General features: G+C 38.9%; 1 protein-coding gene across 1 annotated transcript in view; it reads right to left on the bottom strand.

Moving 5' to 3' along the window:
* The window catches only part of Il23r (interleukin 23 receptor), a 76,974-nt gene that overhangs the window by 37,887 nt on the left and 22,862 nt on the right, over positions 1-16,225 (bottom strand). Inside the window, exons 4-6 of the mRNA XM_087907167.1 lie at positions 15,514-15,637; positions 9,677-9,837; positions 4,985-5,130 (exon numbers count right to left, since the gene is read on the bottom strand). Of these exons, the coding sequence (XP_087763293.1) occupies positions 4,985-5,130; positions 9,677-9,837; positions 15,514-15,637 (431 nt within the window). The remainder of the gene's footprint in view (positions 1-4,984; positions 5,131-9,676; positions 9,838-15,513; positions 15,638-16,225) is intronic.

Raw genomic sequence — 16,225 nt, 5'->3', positions numbered from 1 at the left:
CCTGGTACCAACTTCTGTACTAGTTATGTTTTCCTTACTGTGATAAAACACCATGACCAAGGCAACTTATTGAAGAGTTTCTGGTCTACAGTTCCAGAAGGATAGGAGTCTGTGATGGCAGAGGGGAGGCATGGCAGCTGGAGCAGGATGCTGAGGGCTCAGTCTTGAACCACAAGCAGGAAACAGAGTGACCTGGGAGCAGTCTGTAGATCTGAAAACTCAAGGCTCACTCCCAGTGACAGACTTCCTCTAGCAAGGCCACACTTCCTAAATCTACCCAAATGTTATCACCAACAGGGGACCACGTGATCAGATGCAATGGGGGAACATTTCTCATTCAAACTACAACACACTTCAAATGTGTCCTTTGTTCCTGGAGTCCACGGCTTGCCAAAACTGTTAACAAAGTTTTTAGGGTTAGAGCCTAAATAAAGCTGGCAACCCTAATAAGTTAGGCATAGTCACTCATCTACAATGGGTCAGTTAAAAAGACCAAGACATGATGAAAGGCAGGATGAGGTGATTTATTCAATGTGGCCATACTGGGGGAGAACTAGGAGGTCCAGTACATCTTATAAGGTCTGAAATGAAGTTTAGGTTCAAATAAAGGGTAAAATATGGCATTGCTATGTAATTCTCGTTAAGGTGTGGTCCACCCATTACCACTGTCATGGTTCCAGCTGTCCTTCAAATTGGTCTGACAAGTTGGTAAAGCTGTGTGAACTCTCTTTGGGAGAGGAATTAACCCCTCTATCTGGGACTAGGATTCTAGCAAAAGATTCCTGGTGAGGAATTCCAACATCTTAGGGACCATTATATCAATATTCTGATAGCCAAAGAGAGGGGCCATTCCATGGCAGGGAATGTAGTTTACATTTAAGATTGGCAAACTGAAGTCAATGAAATGAATGGACATGAATTTTTTATTTGTGTGTTTATTGTTACTCAAAATTTTGATGTGAAATGACACAAATGTGTCTATGCTATTGACATATCTCACACACAACCATCATTGGAGATCTGGTCTTATTTTGTAATTTGGTCTACACTGTGTCTGGCTTATGTTCCTACTTCTATTGCTGAGACTTTCTTAAATCTTCTTTGTATGTCCCAACCCGATCTTGGAATTCAAGAAGGGATTGTGAACTGAATTTCTTTGAAGAAACAAAGTCTATATTAAAGGTCTTGCAGATTCTGACCTTGGCTGATCAGAACATCCTGATTATGGAGAGATGCAATGTTGCCGTTTAAGCCTGGTGTTTTCTTAGGCTTTCTTACCCCCTTTAACAGCCATTTGTCTTAAGATTTGAATCTGGCCTAACATTCTCTGTGGTAAATGTCTCAGAATGTATCACTAAGCTCAGCAGATTGAGGTATCCACTAACTTTACAATTAGCAACAGTTAGAAGAAGGGTGCTGCCGGCTGCACAGAAGAAGAACAGAGCTTTGACCCTGTGATCTGAGTCACAAGATTTTCTTTAGAAAATCCTGCCAGCTAATTTGATAAAGACTGTCCTCCCAGAGCTGAGGTGAAAGTGCAGCCCTTTTCAACTTTTCAGTCTCTTTTTTCTGGAATGACCTAGATGAAAACATTAAATAAAGCTTCATCCTGGCTATCTTTGACTTGACTGGAAAATTATGGAAAGAAATGGTGATCCACCTTTTTTTTCTGTGTTAGTGACTGTATTTTAGAAGCATGCAGAAGAGGATTGACTGTGAGCTTTGGATTGGAACATGTTGCTTTCATTTTCTGACTATTCACTGGGTCTCTGGAGTAATACAGAGTTAGTGAGAGGCACTTAGGTACTATGCAAATGTGGAAACCCTTGACTTGACTCATTCAGGCTTCACTTCATTTATACAATGGAGTTAAAACTACTTGTCATAAAGGAATGCTGGGAGGTTTGTGGTGAGGATTACAGAAGATAATGAATATGATGGGGATAGGAGGGAGGAGTAGAGGCACCTTGACACTTGTTGTAGAGCAGTTTCCTTAGAAAAATTTCTCTGTGGTGGAGTGGAGGCTCACGAAGTTCAGGAGGCAAACAAAATCTCCCACCATTGACCAAGAGAACAGAAACTTGGAAGACTCTCCTCCCTAGCAGAAAAATGTGCCAGCAGCTGCTGGGGGAGGGGCCGCTGGCAGCTGGGTGCTGCACAGAGAAGAGACTGAGTTATCTCATAGCTGTGCAGACAGTTCCAGGGTGGATGCTTTCAGTGAGTCATCACCACTTTTGGGACCTTTGGGTGATGCAGCTGTTTTTGAGTCATCCCTGTTCCTGTGGGAAACCTGCCACCTATAGTCCTGCTAGGAACCCAATAAAAATTAATTGCTTCACCGAGTTGGACATTGGTGTAATCTTTTGTTTGTTCTGTCATGGGTTCCTTTTCTGTGGTGAATAGGCTCCTCCCATCTATCTATCTGTCTGTCTATCTATCTATCTATCTATCTATCTATCTATCTATCTATCTATTATCTGTGTGTCTGCCTGTCTATCACATATCTTCTATCTCTGATCTATCTACATCTATGATCCATTTATCTATCATCTATCTATACTCCATCTATCCACCACCCTCCCCATTTATGTGTGTATATATTACATCTTCCTAGGAAAATGTCATCACAAAACATTATAATACATTCTGTATTATAAAAGTGCATTTACACTTCATAATTTGAAAAAATACTGCAGGAACACATTGTAAAAGGCCCAGCACCACTTTTTAGCAGTTTGCTTGAGTTAACTTTCAACCTAGTTGTAATCCAGAGTGATTTGGTAGGAATGTAAAATCAATGACCTTGAGTGTGTGTGAACTCCCTTCCCCTCACACAGAGGTCATAATGTGGGAAAGTGTAGGAGGTAAGCAGACACAAAGCTGATCACCTGACCAGAGGGACAACATTAAACCTTTGAATGATTTACTGCCTTTTCTGACGTTCTATAAAAATATGCTAACTTCAGCATCCTGAGGATGAGTTCACTAAAACTCCTGTCACAGAGATAGGCAAGGAATGGCTCTGCCAGCGGGCTTGAACTCTGGACGTGATACATTTCAGTCTTCCCACAGTGATGAAGTTCCAATCAGTCATTCAGTCTCTGGAAACACAGTTTCTTTTCACCAACTCTGTACCTAAGCTATGCTGTATATATGTGTGAATGCATATATAAATACAAATATTAAAAAAACTTAAGTATATTTAGGACCACCACTGTGTCTTTTAAAACAAATAAGCTTTCAAGATCTTTATTTTAGTCAGACCTATGTAAGAGAAAAACCTCTATGTATTTTATAGACTGACATTTTAAAAAACTACTTTGAGACTTAGACAAACATCTTAGAATTTGCAGCTCATTTTAATGGTTTAACCACAATGATAAATTTTAAAAGATTATTCATCTTTGGATTTTACTTAAAATAATGATAATAATGATAATTATAATAAAGTCATAATTCAGATACTCTAGGTGTCAACACATCCGAGAAATTATTCTCAGATGGAGGAACCTTGCCTGGCAAAGTCAGCAGGGCCACTGACTCTGAAAACTGTTACTTTCATCTGCAATTTCATTTGTGCAATAACAGCTATGATATCTCCCTATTATCATGCACTCTCATGTAATGTGTACATGTATTCTCATGATTACATATCGGTCTTATAGGCACACATATTTGTGGATGGGCAAAAGCATGACTTCTTACTACACTATGTTCTCCGTATTAGGGTGAGAAACTTAGAAGCCTATTCTCTATCATTAGTCTTACTGACAGAGCAAGCTAGCCAGGCATGTGTTCTTCTGAACAGATCACAAATGGAACTTTCACAGATTTTATTTATGAAATTGCAAGTGTCTGTCCTTGTAGGATCTAGACCTTCAGAGGATTTATGATGAATGGGGATGGTATTGCAAGAGTCTGTCATTGATATATCTTAGTCCTTCAAGAGACCAATAGCACCGAACTGGCTAACCATGTCCAGATATTATTAATCACACTTAGGAAATGGAAAATAATGCAAGTATCCTTTACCTTTTCCTTAGATTGCTCAATAGTTTTGTTTTCTCCCTTTGTAACCTGTAGTGGCCCCTTTAAAAGATTGCCAGTACCTCCTCACCACTGCAGCTGTGGTTAACTACAGACTTTCTCATAAGTTTTGCTACATATCTTCAAAGAATGCCTGCGTCCCTGAGAATTTTTTTGTTTTAATTTTTTATTACTAACAAATTGCTTATATATAACAATTATATATATATATAAGCAATTTGTTAGTAATAAAAATTATTGTAATTTATTTATTGTAATATATAATATATTACAATAATTAAAAATTATTGTAATTAATTTATTGTAATATATATTATATATATTACAATAAAGTAGTCCCACACTAGCTCAGAATTGAGTATAATAAAGGGTTCTTTATTAGGGGTAGACTCACAGATCAACAGTCCTCTGCACAAGAAGGGAACAGGAACCGAGTCCAGCAGCCAAGAAAGACTGTGCACATTTATGCATCTGTTTTTATAGCACCCAAGGCCACGCCCAACGTAGGCCAGCATCTCAAAGGCAGTGGTTGAAGGAGTTTCCCCAGCATATTTATGCTTGGGAATTTGTTACAGACATCTTACTCTAACATCTTCATTTTGAATCATGCTGTTCAATTTCACATAGAACGCTTTAGTTTCATATTCATGAATATGGATGCAAATTTCATCCTAAGAGACAATGCTAAGGAACTAAAAATGATCCCATTTAGTTGTAAATTCAGTCTATTTAACAATTTAGAGAAGTCAGAAGATCATTTCAGAAAACAATACTATTCAGAAACACACAGTAATCACTGAAACCAGAGTAGTTCAAATATTCTGTCAGTCAAAAGTGTAAGAAACGGATCTTTCCTAAGTTCAATCTGAACACTGTTAGTGGGCTGTTCTGTAAATCCTTTCCTCAGATGCTTAGGAAAAATGAAAATTTAGCTTACATTCCACGTTTGGTTTGTTGTTGCTTTGTGTCTCATTTCACAGAATACATTTCCAATCATGGTTTTGCTATCCCAGTAAATTATGGTCTTGGGCACAGTAGCATTTATAGTCTCAGCTCCGGAAATGATGGCTGCAGAAGGTATTACTAGAAAAAAAAAATACTAGTGGTTAAGAGAGTTCTGCAGGAAGAAATTGATAGCTTTTCATCAATATATAGACATGTCAAAAGTCAAAGTCCAATGCCCCATAAATTCATAATCTAAGTAACAGCTGATAGAACTTGTCTTCTTTTCTGATTTATTATATAAGAAAGAAATACTTCTTAAAAGCCTAAAGAAATACCAACTGCTGGCCTCATTATTTGGAGTATAAAAAAAGAGATAAAGGAGAAGGTATCTTTTCTTCTGGGACCTTGATTTTAAATGTGTCCAGTGTCCCATGTGTTAAGGACTTAGTACCCAGCTTGACACCACTGGGTAATGATAGGAACTTGAAGATGCATAATCTAGTAGGAGGTCTTAGATCTATGAGATATGTGACTTCAAAGGGGTATATTGGGGACTCTGGCCCTTCGTTTCTCACTTTTTGTTTCCTAGCATGCCACACCAACTCCAGTGTCGTCTGTGTGACATGACATATGTCATTATGCCAGATGGGAGCTATATGTCCTATAGGACTAGGCTTCCTGAAGGTCAGTGGCAGATGGCCAGGTATTAGCTGCCCTTGAGGCATAGACGGGTTTCTTGATTAGCTTACTATGCGGGTTATGGGCTTTGAATAATCTCTTTTAATAATGATATTCTATATATCTACAAGACAAGGATTATCTTTTCAGGAACAGCTCTGGGATAGGGAAGCACAGTATGGGAATGTATAAGACTACAGCAGAACCCTTGTCATACATGGGGTGTATGAAGAGCAAGGGAATAGATGGATTAATGTTGATGGACAAAGAGTGTTATACTTTGAACTTTATGGATAGGCTTGCTAGATCCCAACCCCCATGGTGTTCGCTGCATAAGAAGGTACCAAAAAGTATATTTCAACAGGTGCAGAAAACTGATTAGGCATATTTGGTCACTAGATGAGATAAAGAAAGGGTTAGAAAAGCCTAATGGATTTATAAATTCCTAAAAAGGAACAACAAATGAAAGCTGCTGCAAACAATATTCAAGGGAGCCAGGCTCCTTCCCAACAGGGCAGCTGGACTTGGCAGTGTCATCCACGGGCTTCTGACCTTAGAGTCATGAAAGATACAATGAGGAAAGAAGTTACAGAATCTCCTTCCAAGGTTAGGAGAGTCATTGAGTCCAGGCAATGTGTGGCATGGCAGTCCCTACATGAAGGTCCTAAGAGAGCAAGAGGCCATGAGAAGCCTTTGTATGAATCTGTGAAAGTGAACTGGGATGGTATTGAAGATCCCAAGATGACAGAACTGTGGGATATCTGCCAAGGGGATAGTCCCTGAATACAGGGAGTGGAACCAGACTGAAAGAGAGAAGGATGTTCCAGACAGCAATACTGGAAGGACAGAGTCATCTACAGTCTTTGACATCAGATATAGAGCTACAGGATTTGGTATTTGTCTTGTTGATTTTCAGTCTTACTTTGGTCTAATTTTCTTCAGGTTGACCTGTTCTTTCTTTTTAGAATGGTAATGAATATTCTGTGCCAATATATATAGGAGGCATGTAATTTGCTTTTTGATTTTACAAAGGGTCACAGTTATGATGGCCTTGAGTCTCAGAATAGACTTTGGACTTTTAAACAGTGGTGAGACTGAAAGACTATGGGGAGTTTTGAAGTAGGACTAAATGAATTTTTCATTACAACATGGCTATAAGACAACAGGGTGTGAGGCAGGGAATGGAATGGGTTGTTTGAATGAGACTGACTCCCATAAACTTTGGGCATTTAAGCATTTGTTCCCTGGTTGGTGACTGTTTGTGGGAGAATAGAAGGTGTTTGCTGGCAGAAGTTTGTCATTGGTGGTGGGCTTTGAGTGTCTAAGGACTCCAGCCATTTCAAGCTAACTCTCTGCCCCTGCTTATAAATTCAGATGTGAACTCTCAGCCTTTGCTCCACATCATAGGCTCTAACCCTCTGGGACCATAGTACCTATTAAACTGTTTCTTTTCAAAGTTGCCTTGGTCATGGTGTCTTATCACAGCAATGGAAAGTAACCAAAGCAGCAGCAGAAGAGGTTTAGTATGAAAGAGCAATGTAATGAAGAACTAACAAGCCTTTAGTTTTGAGCAAGCTCAAACTTCTAAAAAGAAACAAATTATAAACACATGCATGACTATGTTAAGACAACTGCTAAATCTCTGGTTTCAAACATTCCCACCATCTGTTGCATTTTTAGAAAAGTGTTAATTTATCATGGGTATTACGTATTTATGTTCCAATTGTATTATAATAGATATTGAGATTATAGTTGTTTTGTGTCTTTCCAGCATGATTGCCCATATTTAGAGAGAATTAATGGTCACAACTGTCAGAGACAATCCTCTTTCTATACCTAAATTTATTTTGTTGCCCCATATTTCAGCATAACCTTCATAACGTTCTTAAAGCCCGAACTTGGATTTATTGTGTGGAGATTACTCCCAGGATAGTCTCTGCTCAGCTTCATAAAATGGATCATGTATTGACCTTGCAATACCTTGCTCTTAAAGTGTCACCCAATGAAAACTCATTCATTAATAATCTGGTGACTTTATTCATTTGAGTCTCCTCCACAGTTGATCTCTACTTTTCAAATTGAGCTTATGAGTCTCTTTTGGGCTACGAGAAAGTGAGGAATGGACGGAGACACTGACGAGAAAATAAAGTGGATGTGAGGAGAAGGAGAAAGAGGATCCATTCCAAACTCCAGTTTGTAATTTAAGAAACCAGATTTGGAGGTGGAGGTCAACTGAGAATTTCCCAGCATACATGGCCTGTTATGGTTAACTGCAGCAAGTTAGGAACCTGGGTGACTTTCCTGCCGCTCTGTACCTACTGTGTTAACTCTAGCAAATTATCATTTTCTTCATCTGTAAAATGGAGACAGTACTACCATGTATGGTTGTCAATATTAAATACGATGTGGTCTAAGTTTCTGGAATATAGTATGTGAGTAACAAATGGAGGTGATTATATTGAGATCATAATTACCGCAGAAGTAAGCATGTTACTAATTATACTTTTATTCCTAAAAATCAAACAACTGTAATGACACAGGACATAACAGACTGTTACAGGTGATTGTGAGCTTCCCAAAGTGGGTGCTGGGAATTGAACGGGTCCTCTGTAAGAACCCTATGTACTCTCAACCACTGAGCCATCTCTTCAGCCCCAAAAGGAACCTTTGCAATATATAAGGCTATATTTATTATATCTTACTTCAAATCATGTATTTACAAAATGTATATACACTGTGAAGAGATCTGCAGTTCCAAATAATATATAATAAAATGAAATTATTGTTTGTCATCATAGCAGCATGTATTTTTAAAATCCAATAGTGAGAAGATAGGATAGATTGATTGTTAGAGAATTTTATTATTTGAGATAATTGACACTAATAGACAAGTTGTATTATTAGCTATGACAGAAGGCTTTAGTGACTCCCAAAAGGTACTCACGTTGAATCCCAAAATATTTTTCCACAACCCTTTTCTTATTAATCACCAGAAAAATTATCAAACACACAATAATGTTACTTAATGGCTTGGTCTCATTCAGCTGATTTTCTTGTACAATCCAGGGTCACTAGCCAAGGAGTGGCCTGGGCATTTCCATATTAATCTTAATCTAGAAAATGGCCCACAGACTGGCTACAGGTTAATCTGATGCAGAAAATACCTCTACTAAAGTTTACTTTTCCTAGTTGTCTCTAGTTTGTGTCAAATTGACAAAGAACTAATAAGGACAAAGAACAATTTTATATATATATATATTTATATGTTATAAATATATATAGATATGAAAATGTTGAATGAAACCCATTTTTTGCATACTAACCAAAATTAATTTTTAAGAATCAAGAACTTCATGATGATTTTGCTACAACGCAGTTCATGACATTATACTTTAGATGGTGGAAAATTGAGAACAGTGTAAATCTCCAACAAGGAAATAAGCAATCATATGGCCAAATAATAATGAAAATAACACTGCAGATTAAGTTAATAGAAGTGTTTATTAAATATTGTAACCTTTAAAAGGCTCAAGTAAAACATGAAAACACTAGCTTTGTTGGTGAAGTTAGGCATGTCAACACAATTTTTGGCAATCTCAATGTACTTGAAAAGGACCCTCAGTGACACTCAGCACACAGAGCGCAGTCTATTAGTATGCCATGCCTTTCACAACATAAGGTTCATCATATCCGAGTACAACCTTTGTTTCTTCCCATCTGCCCTTGACGAGTGGCTACTTCTTGTAAGGTAAGTTTGAAGTCTCTCTTAGCCTCCCTGGCTTTTAGAACACAAGTTCTCAAAACATATTTGTAAAATCACTGCCATTTAGAAAATTTGAGAAATTGGACAGAATTGCACCAGGGGGAAGAATGCCAGAAAAATTTGATTGCTTATGATCTGTGGGAACTTTAGGTGTACTTTGTTTAGATGTAAACCATTTGATGCAACCAATGCCAATTAGTTGTCTGTAAAAAAAAAAACTATGTAGCATCTCTCACTCCTTACCTATATCATCCAGATGGATTTGTAGTTGCGGTGAGTCCTCCATGCCTAGGGCATTGACAGCTTGGACCCATATCAAATACTTCTTTCCACCTTGTAATGAGTCAGTGGAGATGGTAGCATAGCTCGAGGCAAGATACTGTTGTTCTTCTTCTGTCTCTAAACTATAAGAACACCCACAAGTTATATTTATGTAGATTACTAGTTCCTGAAATGTTGAATGTTATTTTTTTTACCTGACTTCAGAACTCAGTCAGTTACTAAAAAATGGATCAAACTCAACTTTAATCTTCTGAATTAAAAAAAAAATCCCAAATGTGGCATAGGTGATGTTTTAACTATGGTGGGTTCCAAATACTTTTTCCATTGTAGACTTTCTCCACTTACAAAAAAAGTGGTTATACAGTCCTGTATAAGACTATGCGAAAAATAAATATATACAAAATACATATATATTCACATATGTTAGTTTATATCTATGTTTGTAGACAAAGATATTAATATTATATATTGAAATTTTTAAGTTCTATTTCTTTTCTCATTTAAAAAATTAAATATTTTTATGAACTCCTCTGTGTATTGTGGACACCAGGCACTGTACTTACAGCACCTGTTAATGACTAACTTGGCGTTAACCACAGCTGGATATAAATGAGCCCTGCTGTCAAGGAGCAATGTGGAAGTTTACTGCATTGGCCTTTTAATCTGGACATTTATTTCTATTTCTGCCACAATATTGGGTAAAGGGTGAGAGTGAGAGGAGGGTCAAGAAGGAGTGAGAGGCTGAAGCCAGGTAGGGAAGGCAACTTCACAGGTAGGAAAAACCCCATCATATTGTAAAACAAGTAAGTGAAATGATATGAGAGCTCAACCAGTGCTGTCCTCTGGAGCCTGAATGGGCGGGAAGTAGCTGGGAGTGGAACAGGCCACGACCAAAAGACCCTCTAATGAGGAGCTGATAGGTTGGGGTTTACCACGTGAGGGGAAACGAGCACATAGGATCGCTGTGCAATTTCAGAGGCATCTTCCTGAAGGGTAGACTGCTAGGAAGTAAAAGTGGTGCAGGAGAAGGGACGCAAGTTTAGTATCATTCAGAATTGAACTATTAGTCTGAAGTGAGGGTCAGTGACATAGTTTGAAAATAGAACTAGCTGAGTATGGTGGTGAGTGCCTGTCATTACAGCAACAGAGGCAGAGGCTTGAGAATCCCGTGTTTAAGGTTATTCCAGGGTATATAGAGAGCTTTAGGCTATCCTGGGCTACAATGAGTTCCAGTATCCAAAAATAACATTAGAAAACAGAACTGATTGTACCAGGTAGCTGATTAAATGAGGAGAAGGAGTCATTTGCTGTCCAAGACAACAAAGAAGATCATGGTAGGGGGTTGGGGGCTAGGCAGTACGGAGAGTCATTAAATGCCACTTCAATTACATCAAAGTTTTTACATTGCATGGTTGATGATTTCTTGTCATCCAGTCAATCCCGATGAATTCCACTTGGTTTGTGCTAACCTGTCAAATTTTATTAGCCAGTATTGCCTTTGGACAGCACACAGGAGAAGCAGAACAGGAATCTTCTAGCTCTCAAGAGATGAAGACAGCTTGAGCCTGCATGCGTGCGTGCGTGTGTGTGTGTGTGTGTGTGTGTGTGTGTGTGTGTGTGTGAAGGTCAGAGAACAACCCATGAAAGTCAGTTCTTTTTTCAGCCCATGGGTTAAAACAGGTCATCAGGTTTGGTAGAGAATACCTTTACCTGCTGAACCATTTTGTGGCCCTTTATTTTTAAATCTCTACTATGAAATATTCATACAGTGTTTTGGTCCTCTCTCTCTTCCTCTCTCTCTCTCTCTCTAGGGTCTCATATGTAGCACTGACTGGTTTGGAATTTATTATGTAGACCAGGCTGGCCTCAAACTTACAGAGATCTGCTTGCTTCTGCCTAACAAGAACTAGAATTAACGGATTACACCACTATGCCTGGCTTTTTTCTTTTTTGAGATAGGGTTTCATGTAGCTCTAGCTGTCTTTAAATTCTGTGCTGCTGAAGATGACCCAGTTTATTCGGAGTTGGGGGTCGAACCTGGGGCTTTGGGCATGCCAGACAATCATTCCATTAAGTGAGCCTCATTTCAGCCCCCAAATTCTTATTTCTAAGAAATGTGAACACTGCACGGATCTGTACAACACCATTCGTGGGATTAGGGTGCTGGGGGAGTCATCTGCACCTATTTTTGTACTGTCCCAATTTTGGCATTTGAGTCGAGGCAAGGATTGGCCCAATTTCTTTAGCTAACACCATCCATTGCTTTTCTTCCAGGAGACTGCTTTCATAGGGTTGGTGAGGAAGAGAGAGCATTAAAGTTACTGCCATTTCTTGCTTAGTGTTTCATCCTAGTTCCATTTATTACTACATGTGCACTTAGCAACTCCTGAATTTCTGCAGCTTCCTAATACATGATTCATGTGACTTACTCACAGGGACACAGATGGGAAAATTAGAACTGGACTCACGTGACTTACTCACAAAGACACAGACAGGAGAATCAGAACTTGATGCAAGTGACACACTTGCAGAAACATAGATATGAGACTTAATTTACTTAACCTTGATATAATTCAGTTTGCTCATCTGTGGAACAGAAATGATGGCATCACTGTGATAACAAATGAAGGTAGATGCACGGGCAGAGGAAGCTTGAGATGACTTCACACCTAACAGAGGACTCTAAATTATGACAAGTTAAAAGGTATTTGTAATGTCACTTTTATGAATATAAATGAAATTTAAAAATGATATTAAACTATTTAAGACAGTGTTGCTGCTCTGTATCTCAGGCTGGCCTTCAACCCTTAATCCCCTTGTTTTGGCTTCCCAGGGAATTGCCAGTGTGTGAACACTACCACATTTGTTTGATGTATATAAGATTTGTACCTAAAGTTAAATTATGTCATTGTGTTTAGATATTTACGTACGTGCCTTATATTCTTTCTGAAATAAGAGGGGTCATAAGTTTATCAACAGAGAAATTATTGGAAATAGGCTAGCGTGTGTTAACTAAGAGTTCAAATGTGAAAACAAAAAAGATGCACTGTGCTTAGTGGTAAGGGTAAGTGGGACATCTTTGAACTCTTTTCCAGTTAGAGAAAACCACACACACACACATTCTCAACGGGTTTGTGGCTAGTTCTCTTACCGCACATATTGAGACCTCAAGACTTATAAGGAGAAAAGCATGGGGTACTAAGGATGTGACCCAAACAGTGACAGGAGGGTTCTAATTTACCAGATTGGTCTCAGCAGTTCAAAATGCTTGTCTCCAAGCCTGACAGCCCGATGGGAACAAGCTGGCAGAAGATCCTGGTGTTTGACTTAGAAAACCATTCCCCATTTGGACATCTAAGAAGAGCTGCTGGCCTCCAAATGTTTATGATCTTGTTAGGCCCGTTACTATGATTTTCCGCCTTTAATTTCTAGGGTTTAACACATTCTTGGAAGTCATAAAATGGGGAATAAATATTTGCTAAATATTGGCTTGATTGGGACAGAATGGGGGATATCACTTACTCGTTTCTCTTTCTAAAATTTATTAAAATTGTTGACTATCTGCTCATCTGTTATTTACTTATTTATTTTGTGTATGTGTATACTCACAGGCACACATATCATGATATGGTGGTCAGAGTTCAACTTTTGGATTCAGTTCTCTCCTACCTTGTGGGTCTCAGGAATCAAACTGAGGTTGTCAGGCTTGAGGCAAGAACTTATATCTGTTGAGCCATATGAAGGCCCCATTCACTCATTTCTATTCAACAATTTTTAACAAGTAGAAAGCACTGTCAGACACTGCTGAGTTTCCTAGAAAGCCTATTTGTAAGGGCCAACTGAAGACAGGGGGACAAGGCAAACAGACACTTAATACCAGAGGCCAGTCTTTTCCCAGCAGTACCCACTGACACAGGAAAACAATACACAGCTCTGTCTAGTGGGGGTACCACTAGGGAAGATAAGAACTCTTGCAGCAACAGACTCAGCTCTGCTTGACAAGGGCCATGAAACACTGGAAGACCTCCCATTTCCCTGTCCTGCCATTGAAGGGCTGCCGCTTTTCTGTGGTACAAGCCAGGGTGGCAGGCTTCACAGTGTGTGTGCTCTTACTGGAAAACAGAAGCACGCGGGTTAAAAGTGAAACTTTGCCTGTGCTGATTTCTTGATGTTTGGCTAAATGGAAATACCCTAAGAGGCCAGGATTGGCCCAGGTTTCTTTCTTCTTCCTGCTGCCTGCTTACTACCTTGCCCACAGCATTCAGTATAACTCAACTTTTTCTTGCAGGAAAAAGGCCTTTGGGCAGTTTACTAGAGAGGTAGGCTTTTCTTCTCTAACTTCTTCCCACTCAAGGTTGTGTTTCCCATGAGTTAGAAGGAGGATGCTTGTTTCCTTTTGCTTGTCTGTGCTTACTGGAAAGTATGCTTTGCTAGAAGAAAGCTATTTTTGTATGATAATTTTTCCAGTGCTCTATGTAGTCACTAAAAAAGGTATTTTAATTATTTTTAAAATTTTTAATGACGTGCACATGTGGATGTGTGTGTGTGTGTGTTTGTGTGTGTGTGCGCATGGAGGTGTGTGAATGCAAGTGTTCATAGAGGCCAGAGGGCTAGATAACCAAGAGCTGGAGTTACAGTTATTCGTCATCTGACATGGGTGCTGGGAATCAAACTTGGGTCTTCCAGAAGAGCAGTGAATGTTCTTAATCTTTCTAGTGTCACTGTGTCTTCTTTAAAATACAATAAAATTACATTGATCTGTACTTCATCAATTTGAAATACAGGTTGGGCTTGCTAGAGTTTAATTATAGTTTACCTGCCTTATCCAAAGTACTTAGGACAAGAAGCACTGGGTTTTAGATTTTTTTTCCCAGATTTTGGAATACTTCCTATACATAAGGATATATCTAAGTTCAATAACTAATATATCTAAGTTAATCTTTCATATCAGAACACATTTAGCATCATTTTCTTGATTGGTCCAAAATTATCTGAAAATAAAATTGTATGCAGTACTCTGTAAATGATTGCTATGAGTTTACTAACCTTTGTTCTCCTATAAGAATCAGGCTTGATGTGAGACAAATCACATCAGCCTAAGCAGTTAGCTCTGAGTGCACCATAATAGTCTAGTTCCCTTTGTGATAGTTCCTGCAAACTCACATGCTGAGACCTGGCAATGAGTCAGTTTCTTATGTATGATTCAGACTCTAGTGCAAGAGTTTTAAGGGACTGACCTGCTAGAAGGTGATGATGTAATGAGGGCTTCACCCTCAAGAATGATGTTAATGTTTTATGAAGAAATGGAGTTGTTTTTCCCCCTCTCGTCTGAATACACACAGAAGACAATACTCATGAGGAGCGGGCTGGTGGCAGACACCAGATGTACTGTCACTTTAGACTGGAACTTCCAAGCCTGTAGTCTATATGCTCACATGTACGCAGAATAAATAAAAATCAATCAATAAGAACAGGCAGGCATTAAAGGCCTATTTTTAAGATAAAGAATGGAAATTTTGAGCGACTTAGTATATTATACTAATTCTCAAAGGAGAATAGGGCTGAGATTTAGGTAACTGTTTAAACTGAGCTGTTTAACTCCTGCTACCAGTTACTACCAAGAGAAAAGAATGAATTGGTCCAAGAGTTTTCTGTCCATGAAGCAGAAAACAGTGGGGTCCCAGGAGTGGTTATAAGTTCCCTAACCAAGGTAGGTGTCTCAGGTTTAAGGTTAGTCTTGGTCTCTGCTGGATCTACTCTGCAGTAGAATGTGTGTCTGATAGTGCAGTAGAACCTACCTCTTCACGTGCACCACATACTTGGTATCTATGTAGGTGGGCTTCCCAGCGTCCCAGGTACAAATCATGTTGTCTGAGTATTCATAAATGGCGCATGTCACTTCACTGGGGGCGTCTGGTGGATCTGCAACAAAATAAATCACTAAGAGCTGCTCTTGATAAAGGAGGCAGTTGACAAATTGTCAGTTTCATAGAGAAACTAGGCCACTTGGCACTGAGTACCCATAGGCTCCTCATTCCACTACTACTACCCTGTAACCCAGTTTGTCACCAAGTATTGCTCCTCCCCACACTATCCTGCAGTCTCTATTCCTGTGGGATACTAACAAGGCCAGGTTCCTCCCATTCAAATAAAGTAAGCCTCCTTCTAATTCTACCTCCCCTCGGCTACCATTCTAACATTTTCTTTTGAATAAAATCATTAAAAATTATTCTTGTATAAATTTTTGTGTGAATGCATGTATGCATGGTGTGTGTGTGTGTGTGTGTGTGTGTGTGTGTGTGTATGGTCTGTGTACACTTATGTGTGTGGGAATTCTGGTGCAAGTGGAAGCCAGAGACCACATTAGATGTCTTCTTTCATTACTTTTCATATTAATTTTTAAATACTTTATTTTTAATAACACATATCTGACTATGAGGGAATATGTGCATGCGAGTGCAGGTGCCTCTGGGAGGCAGAAGAGGGCGCTGAATACCCTAGAGATGGAGT

This window comes from Myodes glareolus, chromosome 6, assembly GCF_982192425.1.
Source record: "Myodes glareolus chromosome 6, mMyoGla1.1, whole genome shotgun sequence".
Lineage (NCBI taxonomy): Eukaryota > Metazoa > Chordata > Mammalia > Rodentia > Cricetidae > Myodes > Myodes glareolus.
This window is presented reverse-complemented; position numbering and strand designations above follow the sequence as displayed.